Source organism: Cetorhinus maximus, chromosome 10 (assembly GCF_964194155.1).
Source record: "Cetorhinus maximus chromosome 10, sCetMax3.hap1.1, whole genome shotgun sequence".
NCBI lineage: Eukaryota > Metazoa > Chordata > Chondrichthyes > Lamniformes > Cetorhinidae > Cetorhinus > Cetorhinus maximus.
Window position 1 is genome coordinate 28,312,715 of NC_135888.1, and position 25,796 is coordinate 28,338,510.

Sequence of the window (25,796 nt, forward strand, 5' to 3'; positions counted from 1 at the left end):
TCAGGCCCAAAGGTGGTGCTCATATGCACTGCACTGCCCAGGTCCAAAAGGACACATTAGCCAAATACTTCCCTTTGGCTTACCCCAAATATCCATTTGCATTGCTGTTGCAGTGTTTCTACCCTTTCATTTTAAAATTGTCTGCAGCGTTAATCTAAAGTCCAATAAGGCACAAAATTAAAGTCTGAATAATTTTTCATGGTCACACTTTGCAAAAACCTTGATTCACTCCTTATTGACAACAGTCTGTTCATTCAGTATAAATGATACAACAGCTAATCACACTGACAATTTCATGCAGTAACTTAAATCCCGAAAATGTTTACTTATTTTTATGCACAAGGGCTGTATTCTTAGGTATTCTTGAGGTTCAGTACACTGTTCTGTATGAACTGACAAAGGCATGGAGCAGGGATCTGATCCGCATGGTGAACTACTGATGATGGAGGTAGCTGACCAGTCACTAAAAGCCTGACATAAACTCCACTGTATGTGATCAGCAGCTGGTGTGCCATTTCCTGAAAGGTGAAGTGAAAATAAAATGAGTTAACAGTGAGGCTACATATGACCCTTATGCCTTGGCAATCTCACCCTTGAAGGTAACTCAGTCCCATGCGTGGTAATATTCCTTGCTTATTTGAAATGTGTATCTCTGGAAGGGGCTCTCTATAGGACCACTCACTTGTTGCTGGATCAAACCAAAATTATAATGCCAATGTCTATTTGGATCAGCAGTTGCTGACAAATGCAAAGTAGAGGGGTCATATATTTAAATGTTAAATGCGATCCTCATCAGCTGGCTCCATAGCATTAACCTGGGCGATACGTGAAACAAAATGCTTCATGACCTCTGCTGTACAGCCTAATGTGGCAGAATAACGTGAAGGGCAATGCAAGCAAGTTTACAAATTCTTCACAAAGGAGGTAACCTAATCCTTTTCTGTATCCCAATGATTGGATTCTGCACCTTTCCAGAGCACAAGGCAATTTTCTGACTGACGATGATTGGATCATGTGGGAGGAGAGGAAAAATTTTCACAGTTGTCAACAAACACCAAAGGAAATTTAGCTTCTGCATTATGAGATAGAAGCACTTGATGTTAACATCAGTGTGAAATCCTGAATGTGTTAATTGATTCTCAGTGTCACATTGCAGGTGCAGCAGGCTCTGAGTGTATCTGACACCCTGAATATACCTGAAAGCTACATCTGTTTCCAAAAATACAAACATTTTAAAATGTATATATTATAGATGTATGTTGCACACTGCACATTATAATAGAACTCCACTTAGTTCTGTTTTCACGAACATAAGAATGATGTAGGAGTTTGGTTTGAGGAGACTATAATTAAAGTTGCTCTTGATATATTTGCTGAAAGGCTCATCTAATTGAAATAATTCACTTTAACTTAATTTTAAAAGTCCAGTTTCTGCAGAGGACAATAATTTCAAACTTCACATTACCATGTTAGAAATGTTACTACAGAAACTGCTGGAAAAACTCAGCAGGTCTGGCAGCATCTGTAGAGAGAGAAACAGAGTTAATGTTTTGAGTCTGTATGATTTCTTCGGAACTGAGAAGAGGCAGAAATGTGATGGGTTTTACGCTGTTGTAAACGTTGGGAGGGGCAGGTGAAGATGATGAAAAGGTCAGGGAAAGGTTAGAGAGCAGAGGAGGGAAAATAACAATGATGTCACGGAACATAGGCAAAGGCGGTGATAATGATAGGCTTAAAGACACAAAGCTTGGTCAGAGTAGGTGTTAATAGCAGGATAAAGGTGAGCACTGTCTGAAAGCAAAATAGCAGAACGTGTTAATAGCAGAATAAAGATCAGCGCTGTCTGAAAGAAAAAACATGAGAACAATGTACAGACTAGGGGAAATAATTCAAAATGGAGGACACAGTTCATGGCCTGAAGTTGTTGAACTCAATGTTGAGTCCAGAAGGCTGTAAAGTGCCTAATTGGAAGATCAGCTGCTCTTCCTCCATCTTCTGTTGGGCTTCATTGGAACATTGCAGTAGGCCAAGAACAGAAATGTGAGCATGAGAGCAAGATGGTGAATTGAAATGGCAAGCGACAGGAAGATGTGAGTCGTGTTTTCAGACTGAGCGAAGCTGTTCCACAAAGCGATCACCCAGTCCACGTTTAGCCTCCCCCATGTAGCTGCATTGTGAGCAGTTCAGTTCAGCTGCACGCAACCGGCCCACGAGCAGTTCTGGAGGAGAAATGTGTGCATGTGGCAGGGCCTTTCGGAGCCTCGTGCAAGCACTCTCCCCCGAATGTGAATCCTTCCCACTTAACACTCACCTTAATGTCCTGAGCATTTTCAATGATGCCTGCTGGGGTTTGCTTTCAGTTATCCATATGATCTGACCTGCATCTCTGCCCACGCATTGATCAAACTCCCAGGCAGCACCTGATCTTGCCCACCACAACCCTCGTTTCACTTTTGATTTAACAAGAATCATGCATCTCACATTTTTCTTCAGGTTCCCCATCCTTTCCGCTCCCCCAGTTACCCATTTCCTTCCCCCATCACTGTCGAACCCCCCTAGCATCACATCCCACCTCCCCACCATCACCTACCAACCACAATCCTTTCCTTTTGGGGATATCCAGGTGAACATACATATTCCCTTCCTTTCCAAAAATCCCACCCCCCTCCATATTAACCATCCCAACCTCCTCCTTCCCACCACCAGGGTCTGCGTCTGCATCTGAGTCCCCACCAGCCACCCTTGCCGTCCCTTCTACCTATACCGTCGCACCCTCACCCTCCCATCCTACCACCTCACTCTGCCCTCAGTCATTCTCACCATTCCCTCCTACTACGCTTACCTTCAGTTCACTCCCAAGGAGGCAGTCATGGACTCAACAAAGCCCTCCCCATGTTCATCTGGACATTCTCCCCTCTGGACTCCTTCCCCCCTTAGAACTCCTTCCCCCTTGGAATTCCTCCCCCCTTAGAGCTCCTTCCCTTACATCTTCCTCCCACCTTGCCGTCTTCTCCCCCATTACACCCTCCTTCCCATTACTCTTTCCCCCCTCCCAACCTAACCCCCCTGACAGCTTTGTTCCCCTCCTCCCAACCTTACCCCGCCCACCACCACCCAGCACCTTCGCTCATCCCCAGCAACCTCACCCCTGCTGACACCTCTTCCTCTCCCAGTCGATCCTAGACCTTCCTCTCTCAACCCCTGGTACATCTTCCTCTCCCAAACACTGCCGGGCCTTCCTCTCCATCACCTCGATGATCATCCATTGTGAGCAGACCCTCAACGGTGACTTTCAATCTTCTGTGAGCCACTTTACAGCGAAACCATGTCCATAAGAATCCACCCAGCGTGCCATGGCCATTCCTCCAGTTGCTGTCAGGCTCCAGTATTTTCTGCTCCTCGGATGTCCGTAATAGAGCCAGGCCCTGACGATAAGTCCTGACTTCTGTACGTCACACTTGCCAAGACATGTTCTGCACCGGCGTGTTTTCCCACTGACATGCTCGGATGATCCAGCATGGCGGGCGGATGATTCCGGCGAGCTGGGTTTATAATGATATGCAGATGTATTACAATGAGATTCCCGACGTCCAATAGTGGGAAACACGGCCTGCTATTGAAGGGCAGGGCAGATGATTGCAAACTGAGTTCACGAGGTTGTGAAACCGATTTTTGGCATTATCGCCGTATTGTCTGCTCACGCTGCCAAACATGCCCGACACCAGCGGGCACGGAAAACTCCGCCCAATGTTTTTTATGTTGTCTCACATCCTGCTGTATGAATGTCAACAGTCCTGTGCTGCTATAATTAACAAGCAGATCAGGAGTCAAAAGAATGAAAATATTTGGCTTGCGTTACATCCTGAACCGGGGCCAATTGTTGCAATCCCATTTTGCCTGTTTTTTCCTGTATCCTTTTATATTCAAGGTGAGGGTTGGAAGTTTAGGGGGAATGCGAGGAAAAACGTTTTACCCAGAGGGTGGTGACGGTCTGGAATGCACTGCCTGGGAGGGTGGTGGAGGCGGGTTGCCTCACATCCTTTAAAATGTACCTGGATGAGCACTTGGCACGTCATAACATTCAAGGCTATGGGCCAAGTGCTGGTAAATGGGATTAGGTAGGTAGGTCAGGTATTTCTCACATGTCGGTGCAGACCCAATGGGCCGAAGGGCCTCTTCTGTACTGTGTGATTCTGTGATTCTATCATTCCAAATATTTATCCAATTTTCTTTTAAACAGTGTTATTGTCTCTGTTTGAAGAGCTACTCCCCTTCATTCTTTTGTGATAAGCATGAGTCAGTAACCACTTGATACCAATTTGCCAAATAGACAAAGACATCTCCTATCATTAACCCTCTCAAAACCTTCTGAATTATAAAACCCGCTTCCCCCCAGCCTTCTCTATTCCAGCTTAAAAAGTACCAGCTTTTCAAGAGTTTGTTTGTAAATATCAATTCTCATTTCTGATGCTGTTCTGGTCAATCCTTGCTGTACTATTTCCATGGTTCTAATAACCGTCCTATAATGAGGTGTCCAGAAATACATGGAAATTTCCAATTCTGAACTAACCAATGTCTTATCCAAATTCAATATCACTTCTTGCCAATATATTCAATATTTCTAGCCTGGTGAGCTGCAAAGGAATTAACATTACAGTGGAGCACCAGTGAAGGCGGGACACAGCAGACTGCTTGTTAATTAGAAGTATCCATCCCATTGCCTTGAGATGGAAGAGTCTTGCATTCATTGACACTTGTGGTTAAGATTCTGGAGAACATTTTCATTTCTGCTGTCGCTGAATTTAAGAGCAGTGGACTGAAGGCAATAGTTACGCATTACATCTGGAATCCTGCTAGATTCCAGTTCATCTGGAATTACAAATATCACAAGTTACCACCAACAGACCCCAGTTTTCAGATTTAAGACTTATCTTCTGATGAAAAAGCAACGCTGGGAACAAGCCTTTCCCAACCACCAGCTTCATGAAATTCAAATGGAAGAAATTAGTAAAATTTAAATAAAGTAGAAATAGAGTTGCCTGAGCCTTTGTGGGTGTACAGACTGCTTAAGGATCATCATCAGAGTTTGGGGCAACAATAACTTACATTTGTATGACATCTCTAATAAGAAAATCATGCCAAGGAACACCCCAATGGATAATCATACGGCACAGAGGGAGGCCATGCATCCCATGATGCCTCTGCCAGCTCTTCGAAAGAGCTTTCCAATTAATCCCACTCCCCTCCTCTTTCCCCATTGCCCTGCAACGTTTCCCTTTGAATTATTTATCCAATTGCCTTTTGAAACTTACCGCTGAATCTGATTCCACCGCTCTCTCAGGCAGTGCATTTCAGATCATAACAACTCGCTGTGTAAAAGTTCCTCAGCACAAGGAAAATATAACGTGTGAACTAAACCAAATTTAAAGGTCCATCATTTCTGTTTCACTTGCAATTGAAGATAACAAATCATAATATTACCTCAGAGGTACCTTGAGGGACGAAACTGGTCAATTCACTGAAGGTAACCTTAGATTTGTGCTTCTGGCTATTGTTGAATAACAGGGGTTGTTCCTCAGAAGCAGCAATTACCTGACTCTGGACTTTATCATGCAGAGTCACAGTGTGTCTTGGTATCATGTACAGATGGTTCAGCTGCTTTTGTATCTCTGACTGTAAATCAGACATAAATGTAGGTATGAGGCAATTTGCACAGTATATTACACAAGTATACTTTGCTACAACTTGAAGTTATTATTTGCCTGACAAAAGAATAGTACTGGAAAAATCAGCAATGTATGACCAATTTAAAAGCGGCAGATCTGATAGAGGGCCTTTTTGGATAATAGCTGAGACTAATGTTATTTGGTTATCTGTCATCATTAACAAGCACTGCTAACTGGCATTGTTACCAGATCACAAGATAAACAAAGGATGGAGCTAACACATTAAAAGGATAGGTAAGAAACATCTACAGCACTTAAATAAATGTTCAGATCTGTTATCCATGTAAGATTCATTAATTTGAGCTGCATATTACAATCAAAGGATTCTTAACAATGTCACCTTGCATTTATATAGCACCTAAGGCGCTTCACAAAAACATTATCAAACAAATTTTGACACCAAGCCACACAAGGAGATATTAGAACAAATGACCAAAATATTGGTCAAAGAGGTAGGTTTTAAAGAGTGTCTTAGAGAAGGAGAGAAGGTTAGAGAAGCGGAAAGGTTGAGAGAGAGAATTCCAGAACTTAGGGCCCAGGAGGTGAAGGCATAGCCGCCAATAATGTAGCGATTAAAATCAGGGATGAGCAAAAGGCCAGGATTAGAGGAGTGCAGAGATCTTGGATGGTTGGCTGGAGGAGAAGACAGAGATAGGGAAGGCAAGGCACAGAGAGGTTTGAAATCAAGGATGAAGTTTTTGAAGCACAGGAGTGATGGCTGAACAAAAGTTGGTGTGATATGGAATACCCACACTAGATTTTTGGATAAGCTCAAGTTTATTTTGGGTGGAAGATGGAAGGCCAACCAGGAGAGTATTGCAATAATCAAGTCTAAGGGTAACAAAGTCTTATGAACATACGAATTAGGAGCAGGAGTAGGCCATTTGGTCCCTCGAGCCTGTTCTGCCATTCAATAAGAAGATGGCTGATGAGGAGGAGGGTATCAGGCACTGACAAGCTGAGGCAGAGGGAGATTGGGCGATATTAAGGAGTGAAAGTAGACAATCTTGGTAATGGAGCTGATATGTGGTTGAGAACTCATCTCCGTGTCAAATATGACATCAGGTTGCAAATGGTCTGGTTCAGGTTCCGACAGCTGCCAGGAAGAGGAACGGATGCAATGGAAAGTAAAAAGAATTTGTGAGTTTAAGGGAGCTGCATGATGTAACTGGCCAGTTATTAAAATCTGCTGAGCTGTACAGGCCAAAAGGGTCCAAGTTTCATTTCTGGTTTGTGCTAAGTTAGTTGATCTCAGTCACGGCAAACTTGGATTGTTGCAAATGGATTCGACACTCCAGAACTCAGTGGGTGAATTCCAGTCAAAGGTCATGCTCCTCATTGTAATTAACCTCTAAAGGAAAGGATGTGCATCTGGACATTGAGGGAAAACAACTGCCATGCCCAGGCTGAAGGCTGTTAACACTAATAGATGGAAATCTTATGGACTTAGTCCCTGCTGGAATAGTGGGACTATTTTCAGGACCGGGAAAAAATGTACTAAACTACGGGCTTAGACACAGCTCTACAACTCAGTCACAGCATTATCATCCCGCCTCCAGGTTGCCTGACCAATCAGGGAGAGTGGGCAGGCTGACCAGTCAATTCTGTCAATGGATTTGGGGATTTCTCATTAAAGGGACCACGACAGGGGTTTTATAAGGACTCAGCAGCACTTGGATTTTTAAGCTTGCAGCAAACCACAGGAATAGACAGGAGACCTGGGAAGGCTGCCCCCGGGTCTTTCCCTCTTACCCGGCAGTCCTGCTGCGTGATGGGAGGCCCTGCAGCGAGGTGAGCTCTCCCAAGGTTGGGAGAAAGAGGACAACATTTCCAGCCAAGCAGGCATGGATAGAACTGGCTGAAAAGTTCACAGCAGGGCTGTGGTCCCTCCGACCTGGAGGCAGTGGCCCCAGAGGATCTAGGGCCTCAGGAGGGTATGATAGGTGACTGGAGGAACACTTTCAAACGTCAAGTCCCACACTGACTTTCCCAGCATTCTCCTACACAGCATTCCTCAGGGCAGCACACCTTGCAGCTCCACTCATTCCTCTTTCGCCAAGCACCTGCTCACGTCCCCATCTGAATGGCCAACATCACATGCAGCCTCAGCCTCTCTCACCCATGCCTCACAGTCACCGTCCACAAATGCTGCCCATCCCTCCTCAAAACACAAAACATCACAAACACTCACACCTCTCTGCTATCTCCCTTTGTGGGAATGGAGAACAAATAACTTGGCAAGAGGGAGAGACCCGGATGGAGGAGGGGGTTAGCACGGGCACTTGCCCTCCACTGTCAGGGCCACTAGCAATGTGAGACCAACTGCTCCATTGGGAAGGAGGTCTTGTTCCAGGAGCTGCTGGTGTCAGCAGCGACCTGCCACGAGAGTCCCAGCCTCCTGAGGCACTGCTGCTCTGACACGTTGAGAGAGCTGATCCTCTGCCTGTAGACCTTGTGTTGGGGGGGGGGTCTCACCTCCTTCCAGCTGGTTCTCAGCCTTACCCTGTGGAGGGACATGTATGTGAGGGGAAAGGAGCCAGTGCTGCTGGTGTTGCTGCTGCTGCTGCTACTGGTGCTGTCGGTAGTGGTGTGGCTTCTGTCTTTGCCTCTCGGAGGTGTAAAGTGGAGCTTCAGATGCTGCTCCCATGCCATGGTGGAAGCTGGCAGAAGGAAATGCAGCTGAAGGTGAGTGAAGTACCAGACAGGTAAACTGCCTTCCGAAAATTTGGCAATCACCTGTCAAGCAGTGAACGCACTGTCTGAAAGAAGAAGTGCTTTGAACAGCAGTCTCTCAATGGCCATGGCTGGAGCTCTTCTGTTTCACTGTTAAAAGCCTTCCCAGCTTGTCAGTTTCACTGAAGAGGTTCGACCTACTTGCCTCAGTGACCATGTCTGGAAACAGGTTCCCAGGCTAGGAGATTCAGAAATGAAGGTTAAAGCAGTTCTTAATTGGCTTTTAAATTGCCTTGATAACTTAACTAATGGATCTAAGGGGTTTCCGTTCGTTTTCAATCCCACTCCACAGAAACCCAGAAGAGGGTCGGAAGACATTGGGATCACAACCTGATATCAGTTTCAGAAACTCTCCTCACACGTGCAGTCCTGCCTCCCAGTGCCTGGGAACAAATCCCCTGATTGTCCAGGTTCACACATGAAATGGGCACACTGGGCAAAGTACTATGGCTAAACGAATTGTGTCAAGTTGCAACTGCTTCTGAAAGAGCCATCTTTCAGGGTGAAGCGGTCAATTTATGCTCAATAGTATCATGTCATGTTCAGAATCAATTTTTACCTACATTAGGCAGAAGTTCCTCATCCTAAATCCAAAACTGCCCATATTGCAGGAACAGTAGCATGATGGTTATGTTACTGGATTAGTAATCCAAAAGCCTGGACTAAAGATCCACCAACATGAGTTCAAATCTCACCACAGCAGCTGAGGAATTAAAATTCAGTTAAATAAATCCAGAATAAAAAGTTTAGTCTCAGGAATAGTGACTGTGTGCCAAATCTTCTGGAGTCTGGATTGGCAGAGACTGGAATGTGGGACGGAAGATGCACATCAGGGCCCTATGAAAGTTCTAACACTTGGAACTACGTGGGAACTGCCCAGGAAGTTTAAACTTCCAATGAGCAATTCCCCTGCTCCCTGGGGCTGTCTGCAAAAGTCTCCAACTCTGCGCCAAAATCAGAGACTTTGGATAGTTCCATGGGGCTTACATGGATAGCTAGACAGATTAAAACCTAATCTATTACCAGGGTAACTCCACAACTGACCCCCCCCAACCCCCAACACCCACCCCACCCCCCTACCCAAATACCCACCCCCTCGACTGCAGTAACCCAGTAACTCCCCCAACCCAACCCAACCCTGAGCCAACTCGACCTTACCATCCCCTCTCCACCTGGCTCCACCTGACCCTATCCGACTACCCAACTGAGGGTAACAAGGCCATAGAATGTAATCTGGGTGGGGAACTTCAATGTCGCTCAGTAGCACCACTGCTGTCTGAATCCTGAGGGAGATAGCTGCCAGGCAGGGCTTGCAGTAGGTGGCGGGAGAACCACTATGAGAGACAAAGCTACTTGACCTTGTCCTCACCAATCTACCTGTCTCAGATGCATCTGTCCATGACAGTATTGTCAGGCATCGAAGTCCCAACTCCAATCTGAGAACACCCTCCATTAGGCTGGGTGATCCAACCACTGTGCTAAATACATACGAGCGTATGAATTAGGAGCAGGAGTAGGCCACTCAGCCCCTTGAGCCTGCTCCGCCATTCAATAAGATCATGGCTGATCTGGTTGTAACCTCAGCTGCACATTCCCACTTGGCCTCAATAATCTTTCAATCTCTTGTTTATTAAGAATCTATCTACCTCTGCCTTAAAAATATTCAAAGACCCTGCTTCCACTCCTTTTTTGAGGAAGAAAGTTCTAAAGACTCGCAATCCTTTGAGAGAAACATTTTTTCCTCATCTCTGCCTTAAATGGGCAACCCCTTTTTTTTAACAGTGACCCCTAGTTCTAGATTCTCCCACAAGAGGAAGCATCCTCTGCACATAATAAGATAGATTCAGAACCGAACTCAAAACTGGGCATCCGTGCAGCACTGTGGGCCATCTGTAACAGCAGAATTATATTCCACCACAATCTGTATCCTCATGGTATATCCATCACACAAGGTGACCAACCCTGATTCAGTGAGGAGTGTAGAAGGGCATGTCAGGAGCAGCAGCAGACATATCTGAAAATCAGCTGCCACCTTACTGAGGGTACAAACCAGGACTACATCTATGCTAAACAATGGAAGTAGCAGATAACAAACAAAGCTACAACCAATGGATCACATCAAATCTCTGCAGTGCTGTTACATCCAGCCATGAGTGGCGGTAGACAGTTAAACAACTAATGAGATTGGGAGGCTCCATTAACATTCTCAATGATGGCAGAATTCAGCACCCGAGTGCAAAAGACAAGGCCGCCTTTGCAAAAGATCTGCAGCCATCTTCAGCCAGAATGATAAGTGGATGATCCATTTCAATCTAATCCTGAGGTCTCCTCCATCACAAAAGCTAGTATTCAGCCAATTCGATTGACTCCACGCGATATCAAAAAATAGTTGCACACCATGGATCCAGCAAAGGCTATGGGCCCTGATAACATCCCCACTGTAGCACTCCAGAATTAACTGCTAGTCTAACCAAGCAATTACAGTACATCTACAAAACTAACATCTACCTGACAAAGTAGAAAATTGTTCTGTCCACAAAAAGCAAGACAAATCAAAATCCAACCAATCACCATCAGCCTACTCTCAAACATCAGGAAAATGATGGAAGAATTCATGACAAGATTATCAAGCGGCACTTATTCAGTAATAACTTGCTCACTGATGATCAGTTTGGTTGTCTGCCAGGACCACCTGGTTCCAGATCTCATTACAGTCTTGGTGTAAACATGCACAAATGAGCTGAATTCCAGGGGTGAGGTGAGAGTGACTGCCCTATCAAGGCAGCATTTCACCAAGTGTGGCATCAAGAAGCCCTAGTAAATTTAAAATCAATGGGAATCAGGGAGAAAACTCTCCACTGGATGGAGTCATACCTAACACAAAGGAGACCAATTATCTCAGACCCAGGACATCACTGCAGGGTTTCCTCAGGGCAGTGTCCAGCTAGCCTCAACCAACTTCAGCTCCTTCATAATTACCTTCACTCCATCATAAAGTCAGAAGTGGGGACATTTTCTGATGATTGCGTATTCATTACCATTAGAAACTGAAGCCATCCATGTCCATATGCAGTAAGACCTGAGCAACATTCAAGCTTAGGCTGATAAGTGCCAAGTAGCTAACTGTGGTCAGAAGCTGGGTGTTATGTGGTGAATGTAAAATATTGATGCATGAGGTGGTTTACTTTCGTGATTAGTGTCTCTTTAAACTGCACTGAACCCTGGCAGTGCTACACACTGGCTTGAAGGACAGGGAGTGGGAAATTATTGCATTTCTCAACACTGATATCTCTTCATCGAGACTGAAGATTCACTTTAAAAGTCAAGCATGCATATATTACCTGGAAGAAGATATCCATCTTCCTTTGCTCAAGTAGGGCTGTCAGTATTCCTTTGCATTTCTCAAGGTTAAAATATATGAACAATAGCTGATAGAAATTGTTAAGGTTCATGGCTGACAAGTGAGTGTCTATAATGTAATGTAGTTGGGTCTTATGCAATTTCACATGCATCAATAGAAAATTATAAAGGGAATGATATATGGTATTTAATTTTTTACTCTGTAGTTTAGCATCTTATTATTCGTCCATTCATCATTTCATGATGTTTCAGCAGAGAAGCAAGAGCAAAATAATGGTCTTGATTTGACAGGAGAAGAATAGCACAAAGTTCATCTTAATCCACACATTCAAAGCAATTCATACTTAGAAAGAGGAAATGAAGATATGTAGATGGAGAGAATTTCAACTCACGCTGGTTTAGTGGACCTGAAAATTGAGGCCTGTTCAAAATTGGACTACTGGCCTCATCTGCATGAAAGTGGTGAGATGCAGGGGACAGTGTGACCTTCTGATGCAGCTTGCCAGTTGCGGTTTCAGAGATTTTATCCAGCTCTGATGCGCCTGGGGGTGGCGGGAGTAGGGGGGTGGAGTGGGGTGCGGGTTGTGGTGTGGAGAATAAGCCAGTGGGTGGGCGTGGGATCGTGTATGAGTCCAAACTGGGAGCTAGGAGGAGGCAATAACAAAGCTTGCTTACATTTATGTGGGCGGCCTCCAGATGTTGCTTTAAGCACTAAGATTAAATGACAGAAGACCTGTAACGACTGTGCCTATCTGCTCATCAATTTTGTATAGAAGTCCTAAATTTGTGACCTGTCACTGCCCCACCCCCATCCCAACATCAATTCTTTGCCCAAAAATCAGAATAAAATGGGTTTGAATCTATCCTCCCCTGCATGCAGCTGCATTATCTTGCAGAATAATTATGAGGGTAAAGATAAGCATAATCCTGCTAACAGGACAATTCCTCCAGCATCACGACCAAGATCATACGCAATCAGCTCCACTGGTCTAAACACTGCAACCACATGCCAAATAATCGGCTTCCATAGCAGCTCCTCTTTTACAACTTAAGGATGGCATCCGACCTCAAAAGAGGAGAAAATGTTTCAAGGATACTATGAAGGCCTCCTTGAAAAGGTGACAAGTTGAAAGCGATGCGTTGGGAGGAACTTGCCTCAAACTGGGCCTCATCCAACAACCTAGAATACAGTCAGAAACTGACCGCATAAACTCCAATGCAGAGAAGCAATGAGAGTGGAAAGAGCGAGAGCAGGACCCTGGCTCAAGAGCCCCCTTCCTCAGGGCACCTTTTGCCCTCTCTACCCACAGACCTGAAGCTCCAGGATTGACCTGCTGAGTCATCCAAGGACATACAAATCATGAAGCCTGGCAGACATCATCCTCATTTTAAGGGATTGATGACAAATCCTGTTATCACATAAGGACATCAAAATTTTTCGAGATACTTTAGGGGATTGCATCAGTGATCAGCAGCAGTCAATGAAAGCCAAGAAATCACTCATACTAAACACATGCTAAAGATTGATAAAGTTGGATTGAAAGGAAATGCCCAAATATTGGTGCAGAGAAGCCTCCTTTTAAAGCTTTAAACTTGGAGTACAGAAAGGACAATACTATTCAGTTTAGAAACATGAAAATAAGAAGCCAGAAGCAAGAAAGAAATAGAAATTCACTTGCTGCAGAGATTGTCATTTTAAAGGAGAGCTGGTCAGAAAACAAAATAACAAAAGACTGTTATTGGCAAATGGACTGGCAAACGGAATTTAATCCAGATAAGTGTGAGGTGATGCACTTGGGCAGGGCAAACAAGGCACAAGAATACATGATGAATGGTAGGACCCTGGGAAGTACCGAGGATCAGAGAGACCTTGGTGTGCATGTCCACTGGTTCCTTAAGATAGTGGGACAGGTAGATAAGGTGGTTAAGAAGGCACATGCCTTTATTAGCCAAGGCATAGAATATAAGAGCAGGGAGGTTATGCTGAAGCTGTATAAAACACTGGTTAGGCCACAGCTAGGGTATTGCGTGCAGTTCTGGAATCCACATTATAGGAAGGATGTGATTGCACTAGAGAGAGTGCAGAGGAGATTTACCAGGATGTTGCCTGGGCTGGAGAGTTTTAGTTATGAGGAGAGATTGGATAGATTGGGGTTATTTTCCCTGGAGCAGAGGAGATTGAGGTGTGACATGATTGAGGTGCATAAAATTATGAAGGGCATAGATAGGGTAGACAGGAAGGAACTTTTCCCCTTGGTAGAGAGAACAATAGCGAGGGGGCATAGATTTAAGGTAAGGGGCAGGAGGTTTAGAGCGGATGTGAGGAAGAATTTTTTCACCCAAAGGGTGTTGGGAATCTGGAACTCACTGCCTGAAAGGGTGGTAGAGTCCGAAACCCTCATAACATTTAAGAAGTATTTGGATGTGCACTTGCGATGCCATGGCATACAAGGCTATGAGCCTAGTGCTGGAAAATGGGATTAGAATAGTTAGGCACTTGTTTGACCGGCGCAGACACGATAGGCCGAAGGGCCTTTTTCTGTGCTGTAGACCTAACTATGGCTCTATGACTCTATGTTGTAAACCACTGGTGTTTCAGAGAATGAGTCAAATTTCCTTTTTTTTTTGCAAGAGTTACAGGGAATGATTCAGACGAAATCTGAAATCAGATCAATTCAGACCAAAACAAAAGAAATTGCTACCTTAACACATTTTGAATATAAAGGGGTAACTGAAAAACCAAAAAAATGCCCGAGGAGCCAGGGATAAAGAAGATTGCAATCAGCTTACTAGAGGTGTAATCTAAATATCGGAAATAACTTATGGATCACAGACAAAAATTGAACCACTATACTGTGAGTTTAGTTCAATTTTGCAAGTGCTCGATTGGGGAGATAATGCCGCGTTTTATTCCTTAGACTATAAATGTTCCTGCAGGTAACTAACTGTTATTTCATTGAATAAGATGCCCATTCTGAAGCAAGTGGTGAGTGTCATGTTATGTCACAATGACCTTATAGACTGCAATTACTTTAAATCAGGACAAATGCTACTGCCATCTGAACAAAGCTGCATGACTATGCTACTACAATTTTGATAGCTTTTAAAACTATTACTTTTGCAATTATAATATAATACATGCTCAGAAATCAGAAAAAAAAAGCAGCCACCAACATTACTGTGACTCACTTACTGTCCTTAACCTGCTAAAATGTCAGCTTGGCCCAAATGGTAGCACTCTCATCGATTTCCTTCACAGGTTAGAACACATAATCTAAGATGACACTTCTGTGCAGCTCTGTGGGATGCTCTATTTCATATAAAACAGTACGTCAAAGAGCTTAAAAGACTTCCATGGCACTAATTGAAAAGTGCAGGGTGAACTAATCCAACACTACGGGATTATTTAATTATTCATTTACTCTCTAAAGGACCTTGTTATGCACAAATTGCCTCCTACATAAAAATGACTCATTTGATATTAAGTGTTGAATGGATGTCAATTCTTTTATTGAATGGTTCTTGCACTTTTGTCTTGTTGGCAATTTGAGTAGCGGTTTAATTACTATTAATCAAGTTGCATTATATTTGACAGTTCAAATCAAGCTAAATAAAGCTTTCTATGGTAAATCTTAAAACAAAAATGGTTAAACCTAATACTTATTTCCTCCATATTTGTAGACATCTCTATTTTTTGTTGCAGCTGTAAACACAGAGCTGTTAACAGCAAGTGTTCAGAATTTAATGGCAAAAGGGATACTTGAAGTGCACTTCGGAAACCCTCCATGGTGTCTGTGACCCCCACCAATAGATTGTGGTTCATGAGCATTTCATTTACAGCAGCAAGACGCATATCTGTGTTTATATTTACCTGGAAAAGAAACACATTAAGTGACTGAAGACAATAAATGTAAAACAAGTCATTTATATGTTAAATGATAGATGAGAAAGAAATCAATGAGCTGGGAGGATTATCACATTATCCTTTCACCACTGGGATCTACATTTCAATCCAGCCCAGGCTGATGAAGGGAAAAGCTCATCCCTCTGGTCATTATGAAATTATTAAGCAAACTGAACTTGGGTTGTGACAAACTAGTTAGAGTATTAAGTCAGCACAAATGTAGAGAAAAGCCAAATTTTCACAATTTCATCCCAAATCTCACAGATTGAAAACATGGCCAAATTTGAAATTCATAATGGTTTGGTAGAGAATGCTTATCTGAGATTGGAATTAAAGCACATTGTTGGAGGAGTAGAAGGAATGTTGTCTTCTATCCAACCTATATTTTGCCTGGAAGCACAGAAACACTCTATTCCTAGCACCAGCAACTCTCACCCTGATGAGCAAACGATTCACCAAAAATGAATATAAAAACGGAAAACCAATTGGGAGATGATTCCCACAAGGGTTTTCATCTACATGGATTGGAGTTTCGCCATGTAAACTTCGGGGTCATAAAGAGTCAAACTGCTATTACCTTTATAATATAAAAATAAAGTCAAACATTTCACTGATTACATTTCAGGCTTTACTTCAAAACTACAGAATTACTCTCTAGTAAACGGCAAGATTTATTTTAAAATCAATTTCCCTCTGCTTTCAGATTCCACAAGCAATTCCTTAACCAAAAAGGTTGAGACAAGTAATCTCCTATGGGGTATGTGCTGATTCAGCTCTTCAGTCCAGTGGACAGGAGGTTAATAATGTACTGGTCTAGGCATCTCTGTTAAAACTCAGATAGCCAGACAGTGAAGCTTAGAATACTGGAACCTAGTCTTTGTACACTTATGCTTTTATTTACAGAAACACACATTGCACATTATGTATATATATATATGTATATATATATAAATAATACACACACACAGACACACACGCACAGACACGTGAGTGCAAATACCCACCACCTGAATACAATTAACTCTCAATTGATAAACAGTAAATAGTCTCAACTTCCAATTTCTCCTTTGAGGAACCAGTGAATTTCCATCTGGAACTTGGATAAGATTGAGAATTTCTGAAGATGCACAATCATGGACATCGCATGTTGGACAATAGTAGTTGTCTTTGCAGTGCAAAACTGAGCAGCAGCAGCTTTCTTCCCCATACCTTCTTGGTGTATCTATCAAGGAGCAGTATAATGATTATGGTGACGCCTGTTGCACCCAGGCTCACAAGCAGGTAGAAGATCAGAACATTCACGTTGAGCTGATGAAAGGTGGAGTATATGTTTCCCCAGGCAGTCAAGTAGAAAATCTGCAAAAGGGAGGTGTATAAATACACTTGGAAAGTACACAGACCTGTGAAATCTAAACTTTGGCGGGGTGATTATTACTATGGAACATTCAATCAAAAATTTAACACAGCCATTATAGAGGTTCACAACTGCTAGAAAGGTATTATATAGCAGGGAGATATCTTTCCAGCAAATGTACTTAACAGTGAAGTAACTTGGTTTATTTTGTGTGGATCCTCTTCGTCAGCCTCTGCTGGATACTTCTAAACCTTGCTCCAGTACTAGATGCTATCAGGGAGTCAATCTGATAATTAAAGGAGAAGAACTCAATGAAATGGCATGCTTGAGAGGTGAGGGCTGTGTTAAAGGGAGTTTGACACTTATTTAAGTAACAAATAATACACACGGGATGCTGCAGCAACTTCTGTTCATTTATGTTTCTATGTGCTGATTAATCTGTGAAGAATAACTGCAACCTCTCAAAGGTTCCACCTCACTCACAGCGCCTCAGTCTGGGTGGGAAGTGGATTAATGACACAAATGAATGTCAGCACTACCTCGGCAGGAGTGGAGATGGATTCGGAGCAGCAGTTTTCACGATGATGTTACCCTGACCAAAGAATGAGAAACGGAACAAACTGAGATACCTGCAAGGATGTTGTTCATGCTTGAGTACCAAAGATGTCGAGAGAGGGGTCAAAGATCAGGGAGTGGGAAGAAAAGTCTTTAGATTCCTTGCTATATCTTGACTCTAGTTATTTAATTCAACAGGACTATCTCTGAATGGATTTTCAGATAATATTGGGCCAAATCTTCTGTGAAGTGGCAATCACTATCAGATTGCCACTCCACTCCTATTTTCTTACCTTAGGCCGGAGCTCCACATATTTCTCACCCAGACTTCTGACCTGGGCCTGCTGAGAAATGTGGAGCATAGCTGCTCCTCGAATCCTTCCCTTGGAATGTAGGATCGTCGGGGAGAGGTGAAGCTGTGTCCCCTTTTACAGCACTAGCTGCCCTACTCTGGTAAGTTTAAATGTCCCAGCCACTTCGACAAGCTGGGAGAGAAGGTAAGGGGAGGCAGTGGCACAGTGGTATTGTCATTGTACTAGTAATCCAGAGAGCCAGCGTAATGCTCTGTGGACCTGGGTTTGAATCCCACCATGGCAGATGGTGAAATTTGAATCCAATAAAAATCTGGAATTAAAAGTCTGGTAATGACCACTAAACCATTGTTGATTGTTGTAAAAACCCATCTGGTTCACTAATGTTCTTTAGGGAAGGAAACCTGCCATCTTTACTTGGTCTGGCTTACATGTGACTCCAGACCCACAGCAATGTGGGTTGTCTCTAAAATGCCCTCTGACCATGGGCAATTAGGGATGGACAATAAATCCTGACCTAGCCAGCAACACCCACATCCCATGAATGGATAAAAAAAAGTGGGTGGGGTGAGGAAGTAGTTGGCTGGTCAGAAGGGTAGTGTTGGGGTGGGGGTGGCAATGGGGGGCGTTGTTAGAACTAGTTTTAATCCTTCCAACTTTTCTCGGGTACTATTCTGTTAAGTGTGTTAGAACCATCAAAGTCTCCAACTTTAAATCAGAGTTTCAGGGCAAGTTGAAACTTCTCGGGCAATTCCCGTGTAGTCAACACGTGGGGACTTCTGGGGCATCTTCCAGGGTACCTCAGGGGTACGACCATCCTGGCCCAGATCTTCCAATCCCAATAACGGCGAACGTATTGAGTGTCGTGACTCCAGAGGAAATCGCAATGTGTTCAAATACAAGGACTTACGCCGGCATCGGGGACTTGAGACGGCAGAGATACATTACTCTGAACTCTCCACGGATGACTCCGACAGTTCAACTTTTCAAACGGATTTCACCTTGTCCTTGGAGAGCTAGGATAAATGTCTCTAGTTACACAGAAACTTCCTCCAAAATACTTACACCTTTTAATCACAGGCAAAAGACTTGTGTGGCAAGAGATTAACAGTGAAAGCTGAATCGGGAAGGCTTTTTTGTCATAAAAGTAGCCAGAAGTAAATTCTCTGAACCTTCAACAACTTGCTGAACACTCACCCCATCCCCCACCGCACTGTTGCTTTATTCAATAACAGTGAGCTCCCAAATATACAAATGATTGCCTGTTAGAGTTATACACTAAATGTCACTTCTATGTGGGCTTAAATAAGCAAAAAGTGTGATCAGGTGGAAAGTCAAAGAATAATATGTAAGCCAGGCTAGAAATTCCTCATAATGGTGAGCATGACAACTTCAAAATAGCAATCTCATCCTCACCACTCTCCTGCTGGGAGTGGTTTAGATCAATCGCCCCTTGCAGTGGAATTTTCCATCCACTTTAAACATTCTCCTAACATTTGTCATTCAGAGTCCAGATGCGGATCAGTTGCTTCCAGTGGCTCTAAAAGATCACGCGACCAAGTTAAAATTTAAATTTGAAGGTTCAAAGTGTTAAAAAATCTAGGATGTAAAGTATTTCAGACAATCAGGGCATAATTTTGATTTTGCACGGTCTTGTAAAGTGGGTGATAGTGAGTTCTCTGCCCAATTGACAACTCTCCTGATCTATATTTCTACTCGCTTCTGAAGAAATGTAGAACGGGCAGTGAGTTTATGATCGCCTCTTTTACACCATTGCTCAAAGTAAATTTCCTCCTTTCCAGTTAAATTTTTTTTTCCTCGTGAAAAACAAATTTGTTTAATTTTATATTGTAGAATTGCTTAAGCATCTTAAAAGGCTACTGGGCCATTTTGACAAGAACTACTAAGGCTTAAAACGGTTAAGGATACTTTCACTGAATGACTACTGCAGAATTCCACTGTGTTTCCTTTATGCTATGGCAATTTATAATTTCTCCTTCCCAGTGCAATAAAACTTACCACAACCAGTACCAGCCTGAAGGCCCGTGAGTTAAAGAATAAGTACCTTTGTACCTCTGAATCCATTAGTGAACTCTCAATTCGATTTCTGTAGTCACCTGAAGATACCTGTAGTTAGGAATAGAAAGGAAAGCTTTAGACAAGCAGCGGATACCACAGTTATGGAAAGAAATGTAGAAGGTTGCTCTTTATTATTGTTAATAATCTTTTCCAAATGTTATGTAAGAATTACCACTGTAGTCCACATGTCAAATGCATCATTCAGATAGAAGAATACACTTCTGTAGCTTGATCAATTGACATTTGAGAATCATTTAGAAATATGTGTGGTTGAGATTTGCATCAAGAATTAGATGAGTAAGGGAAACTACAGAAAATATAATACATCGCACTTGTGATACCAATATTTACAAAGCTAAAAACTAGGCCACCGACATTCAGCACTTGTTACATTACGAACTTCTTACTGCTTTTTAAAAAAACTTGACTTCCCACTTGTTTGCACCTCCCTGTGAAATGCAAATGTTCTTGGATCACAGGCAAACAGGTTAGCATTAGGACAGGGAACTGGCTATATTATAAGCTACTATACCTGAAATCCCAATCCTTCCAGTCTCCTAGCACAGGCATCCATATCAAAACCTTGGGACCAATAATAGCTGTCACTGGTTAGAACCAGAATCACTTGACCATTATGAAGCACTAAAATATGAAAAATTAAAGTATCATCAAATGGTGATCAAGGTGCATAACATGAGAAGATTAACTTATTGCTAGCCAGCTAACCAACATATTTTACATTTGAATGGGCCCACCTACCTAGTTTTTTTTCATTAACCCGCATTTTCTATTTACCATCCGTTCATCAATGGCTGATTTCATATGTTATGTATTCCTAAGTACTCCAAAGCGTTCATTGGAATTCCCAGTCCAAAGTAAGCTGTTGCAAGCCATCCAATCTCAAAAATTTCAATTCAGTGATTTCAAGCCTGTCATTTATTCACCAACATGAATTGTAATTAGGAGCCACTTGAAACCAATTTTGGGAGACTTACCTCTACCAAACCCAAAAATCATTTGTATGATAATTACCATATATTGGTTTATCCAACTGTAAGTAAATGAGATTTCAAAGTGGCATTTTAGTAACAAGACTAGTCCGTTTTCCATTATATTCAGACCTGTCTAAGATAGAGGCTATTAGTTTCTAAATTAAAGATCCCATGTAAACCACTGAGTTTTTGAATTGAAGTTGGTCTTTATAACACTAGCACTTCACTCGTGCAGTGTTAAAAATCCTCTGACAAATATACAAAGGCCTAGTATAGACAGTGTGGCTCAGCTCATCCAGCATTAGTGAGATATATGCAGTATGAAGCACCTTGATGATGGTTAAGTGCCATCATGGATTGGTGCAGCGACAGACTGACATGACTTTCACAGGAAGAAAAGTTTTAAGCCTGAGTTCTGGAATTCACTCCCTAAGCCTCACCACCCCTTTACCCCTCTCCTCCCTTTTCAGAAGCTCCTTAAACACCTCCATCTTTGAGCAACCTGTTCCAATATCTCCTTGTGTGACTTGGTGGCTCAGTGAAGCACCTGGGGAGATTTCATTAGGTTCAAGGCGCTACATAAATACAAGTTGTTGTTGTAGTAGGGCTTGAGCTCCCAACCTTTCTGGCTCAGTGATGAGAGTACTCCGTGTCAAGTCAAGCTTTGGACTACATTCCACGAGGTTGTTTAAGGTAATTTCGACCAATAAAATTAAGTTGTGAGTGTTTTGGGGGTGAATCGCGAGGTTAATTGCTCAAGTCCTTGCTCCAAACCCTCTACTTACGAAAAGCGATGGCTCTGTTATAAAGTACTGTATTGGAAATTATTGATATCATCCCAGACTCAACAAGTGGCCACATGTTTTATGATGCTCAGTATCAGAACCCAATAGTTTGCATTGTCAATCAGTTGACCACAAAACGGATTATTCTTACATGTTACGTAGTTTGAGCTACTCTTTAAAAAAAAAATAGATTTAACCAGCCAGCAGCAAAGAAGTGTAGAAACACCCAAGAACGGATGAGCTACTCAGTCCTATATTCCAGATGTGATATCCCAAATGCTGGTTTAGTGACATTTTTTGACAACTGCTGTGGTGAAGTACATGGACCTGACCTTTCAGCCGCCGGACGGCGCCGTCCCGTTCTGCTGCACTGCTGCAGTAAGACTCGGGTGAGTGATACCGAGCAGCGAGCCCCGCTCCACACGCCATACTCGCCGGACTGGAGCCTCTAGTGTGACCTGACTCGTCCGCCTCCCTCAGCCGCCGTTCACACAGTGACTCGGCGCGTCCACTCCTCGCCGCGAAAGGATTGCAAGTTCATTAACCCACCAAAGCGGCCAGAATCAAACACGTCTTAGTGAGATTAACGTAGATCATATAATAACATCAGATCGCCTCAGAGTGAAGAGGCAAACTTTTAAATAACATGCTTCAACTGCACTGCTGTCCAAACTGCTTTGTGACCTCAGATACTCTTTCGAGCTATCAACAGTCACAAATTGCTACTCTTTCGAGTACAATCACAGTTCTTGGTTTCCGGGAGTGGGACATGAACCCACAACCCTCTGATTCAAAGGCGAGGGTGCTATGAACTGAGCCACAGCTGACACCTCCTTGTGACCTCTGATGGAGAACAAAAATATCAGACCTGCTGAGTTTTTCCAGGTAATTCTGTTTTTGTTTTGGATTTCCAGCATCCGCAGTAGTTTTTTGTTTGTAAAATATAGTTGTTGTCCGCCCATTGTGTATAGGATTACAAGCAAAATGCTGCAGGTGCTGGAAATCTGAAATAAAAATGGAAAATGCTGGGGAAAAAAAAACTCAGCAGACCTGACAGCATCTGTGGAGAGAGAAACAGAGTTAACGTTTCGAGTCTGTCTGACCCTTCAGTTTCTTCACTCAAGACGTTAACCCTGTTTCTCTCTCCACAGATGCTGTCAGAACTGCTGAGCTTTTCCAGCGTTTTCTGTTTTTATTGCCTGGGATTACCTTGCCTACACCACACAAAAACAGCCTTTCAGCCCAACCATTCTATGCTGGTGCATCCACTTTAGCCGCCTCACCTTGTCTCATCTAAATCTACCATCCTAACCATCTATTCCCTTCTCCTTCATGTGCATGTCTAATTTCCTCGTAAATGCATCAACCACTTATTCAATAAAATTCATCAATGTATTTGTTTCTTTCACATGGCACCTAATTCAAATTTCCATAATGTTGTACTTATTTACCCAATGAAACAGAAATCCTTGCTCTTTATAAGGACAATAGCTGGATCTTCCATTGCCTAGATGCCAGCTACTTGGTTTGGTTAAAGGAAAATTATTTAACAAATAAAGATTTTTTTAAATTCTAATTATCTGCAGCAAAACTATCAAAATACAAGAAACAATCCAGTTAAGGAATTCACTGACTAGTTAATTACCAAGAAATGTATTTATTTATTGTTCATTAGTCGGACACTGTACTACAAACCATCAAGCTGGGCATTGCTGTTGATTATGACATCCTCCCCGAGTTCCTAAAACACCTTGGCCCATGGGCTCACTCCTGTTTGGCTCAAATCTTTACCAATTACCAAAATTATCAGCAATATCCCTGCCATCAGTATGTTTAACAGTAGTAGAGCAACTAATCCTGCAGTGTATCAAGCTAGACATTGAGAACATCCTGAGTGTGGACCAAGCAGGCTTTCAACAAGGAAGAAGCACATGTGATTAGGTCCTCACATTAACCACTTTCATGAAAATGGCTTTCAAACAAATCTCAAAACAGGGGCAAGTTTCCTTGACCTCACTGCAGCACGCGATACAGCCTGGCACATTGGCCTATTTGTCAAAATATGAATATTCCTCCTCCCTGGGTTACTGACACCATTAAACAGCTACCCCAGGACAGATGGTTCAGAGTACATATGGGTGACAAGACTAGTACCTGGAGGATACAGATTAATGACCCAAGGGTATTTCTTAGCCCCAACCCTGTTCAACTTGTACAGCAAAGACCTACCCCCAATCTGGTCCCGGAGGTTTATCTGTGCAGATGACATCTGTTCTAGCATAGAGGCTCAGACTATCCCTGAGCTGGAAGGTGCATTAAACAATGATATTGTAAAGCTGGCTGACTACTGCAAGACACGGCATTTACAACTCAGCACCTGTAAAACAGTCCCTAGAACATTCCCACCTTCACAATGCCAGCACCATGAGAGAACTAAACATTATCCTGGATGGCCAGAGACTGAAGAAGGATCCCCACCCATTTTATCCAAGCATCATCTTTGACAGACCACTCACATCCAGACAGACTGTAGAAAAAATTCACAATAAACTGGCCAGTACCTCAGGGGGATCACAGGATAAGGCCCTAAGTACCTCTCTTCTTGTCATCATGTGCTCAACTGCAGAATACTGCACCCCAGTACGGTACCAATCTGTCAACACCAAACTTATCAATGTGCAACTCAACGATGCGCATCATCGCAGGTACTTTTCAGCCAACTGACCTCCCCTGGATCCTAGACCTCAGCAACATTGGCCCTCCCACACCCCCACCCTCCACAAGAGCAGGAGAATAATTGCAACAGGCAAGTTACTGGAGGAGGCCTACTCCAACCCAACCTTGCCCTTATTCGATGACCTTCTCAACCTATCAGCAATAGGCCTTCCCTCACACCCGAGGAGTAACAACTGAGGGCCTATGACAGGGGAAAACATCCACCAGAAACCGCTTTCTCATCGTAGCCCCTATTGCTTGTCCACCTGGCTTTGATCTCCCACAGCAATAATGGGCCCTTATAAACCATTTCCAAGTTGGCCCAGGCCTCTGTTCAGCCATCCAACATCAGTGAGGTCATCAAGACCATCCAGGGTGCAGTTGTCGTGCAGTCCAAACAATTAATCATGTTGTCGAGGAGTGTCCGCTGACTAAAATATAAGGTGGGATTAAAGAACTCCATCTAGCCACTGACAAGACTATTGATTGGCTCTGTAACTATGCACATGCTAAATAAATAAATAAACAAGAAATGAAAGACTTATGAGGACAACTTGCATTTATATAGCACCTTTAATGTGGAATACTTTCCAAGGCTCAATCAGCCAAAGAATGAAAGATTAAGCGACCAACAGTCTTAGTTGGGTGACTTTTAAGGAAGGACTTAAAAGTGGGATCACCAGGTTGAGAATTGTGAGGACCTCTTCAGCATCTGCCCTCACATAACCACCTCTCCCATCTTTCAAACCACAAACATAGACTTAGATAGGCTCAGTTCATAGCACCCTCGCCTTTGAATCAGAGGGTTGTGGGTTCATGTCCCACTCCCGGAAACCAAGAACTGTGATTGTACTCGAAAAGAGTTGCAATCTGTGACTGTTGGTAACTCGAACGAGTTTCCTACAGGTAGGAAGTAGACGATAGAGATTTAATCAATGTTACATAGACTTTACCGTCAGGTCAGACAGCCTGAAGGTGCTGGGGATATGGTTCGGAGGGATCGAGGCATGCATTAGAAACTGAAAGGAGTGAGTGTCGATGGTGGAAAGAAAACTGGGCATATGGGAGCGACACTCCCTCTCCATTGCGGGTAAAAACCTGGTCATCAGGTGTGAGGCTCTCTCGCTGTTGCTGTTGCTGATGCAGGTCTGGCCCATTTCTCACTCCTGCGCGATGGTGATCACCCAAGTCATCTTTCGCTTTATCTGCAGGTCAAAAATGGATCATGTTCGCAGGGGCGCGACGTACAAGCCTCCAGATAAAGAGGGAAAGAAACGTGCCC

General features: G+C 43.2%; 1 protein-coding gene across 1 annotated transcript; it reads right to left on the reverse strand.

Moving 5' to 3' along the window:
• Window positions 1–332: 332 nt before the first annotated feature.
• On the reverse strand, window positions 333–22,313 carry LOC144686139 (transmembrane protein 268-like). The gene is given in 8 exon segments (XM_078551284.1): window positions 333–518; window positions 5,482–5,673; window positions 11,801–11,887; window positions 15,580–15,690; window positions 16,933–17,079; window positions 19,963–20,070; window positions 20,555–20,664; window positions 22,132–22,313. Coding segments are annotated over 8 exon segments (1,038 nt in total). The 5' UTR covers window positions 22,229–22,313.
• Window positions 22,314–25,796: the final 3,483 nt, after the last annotated feature.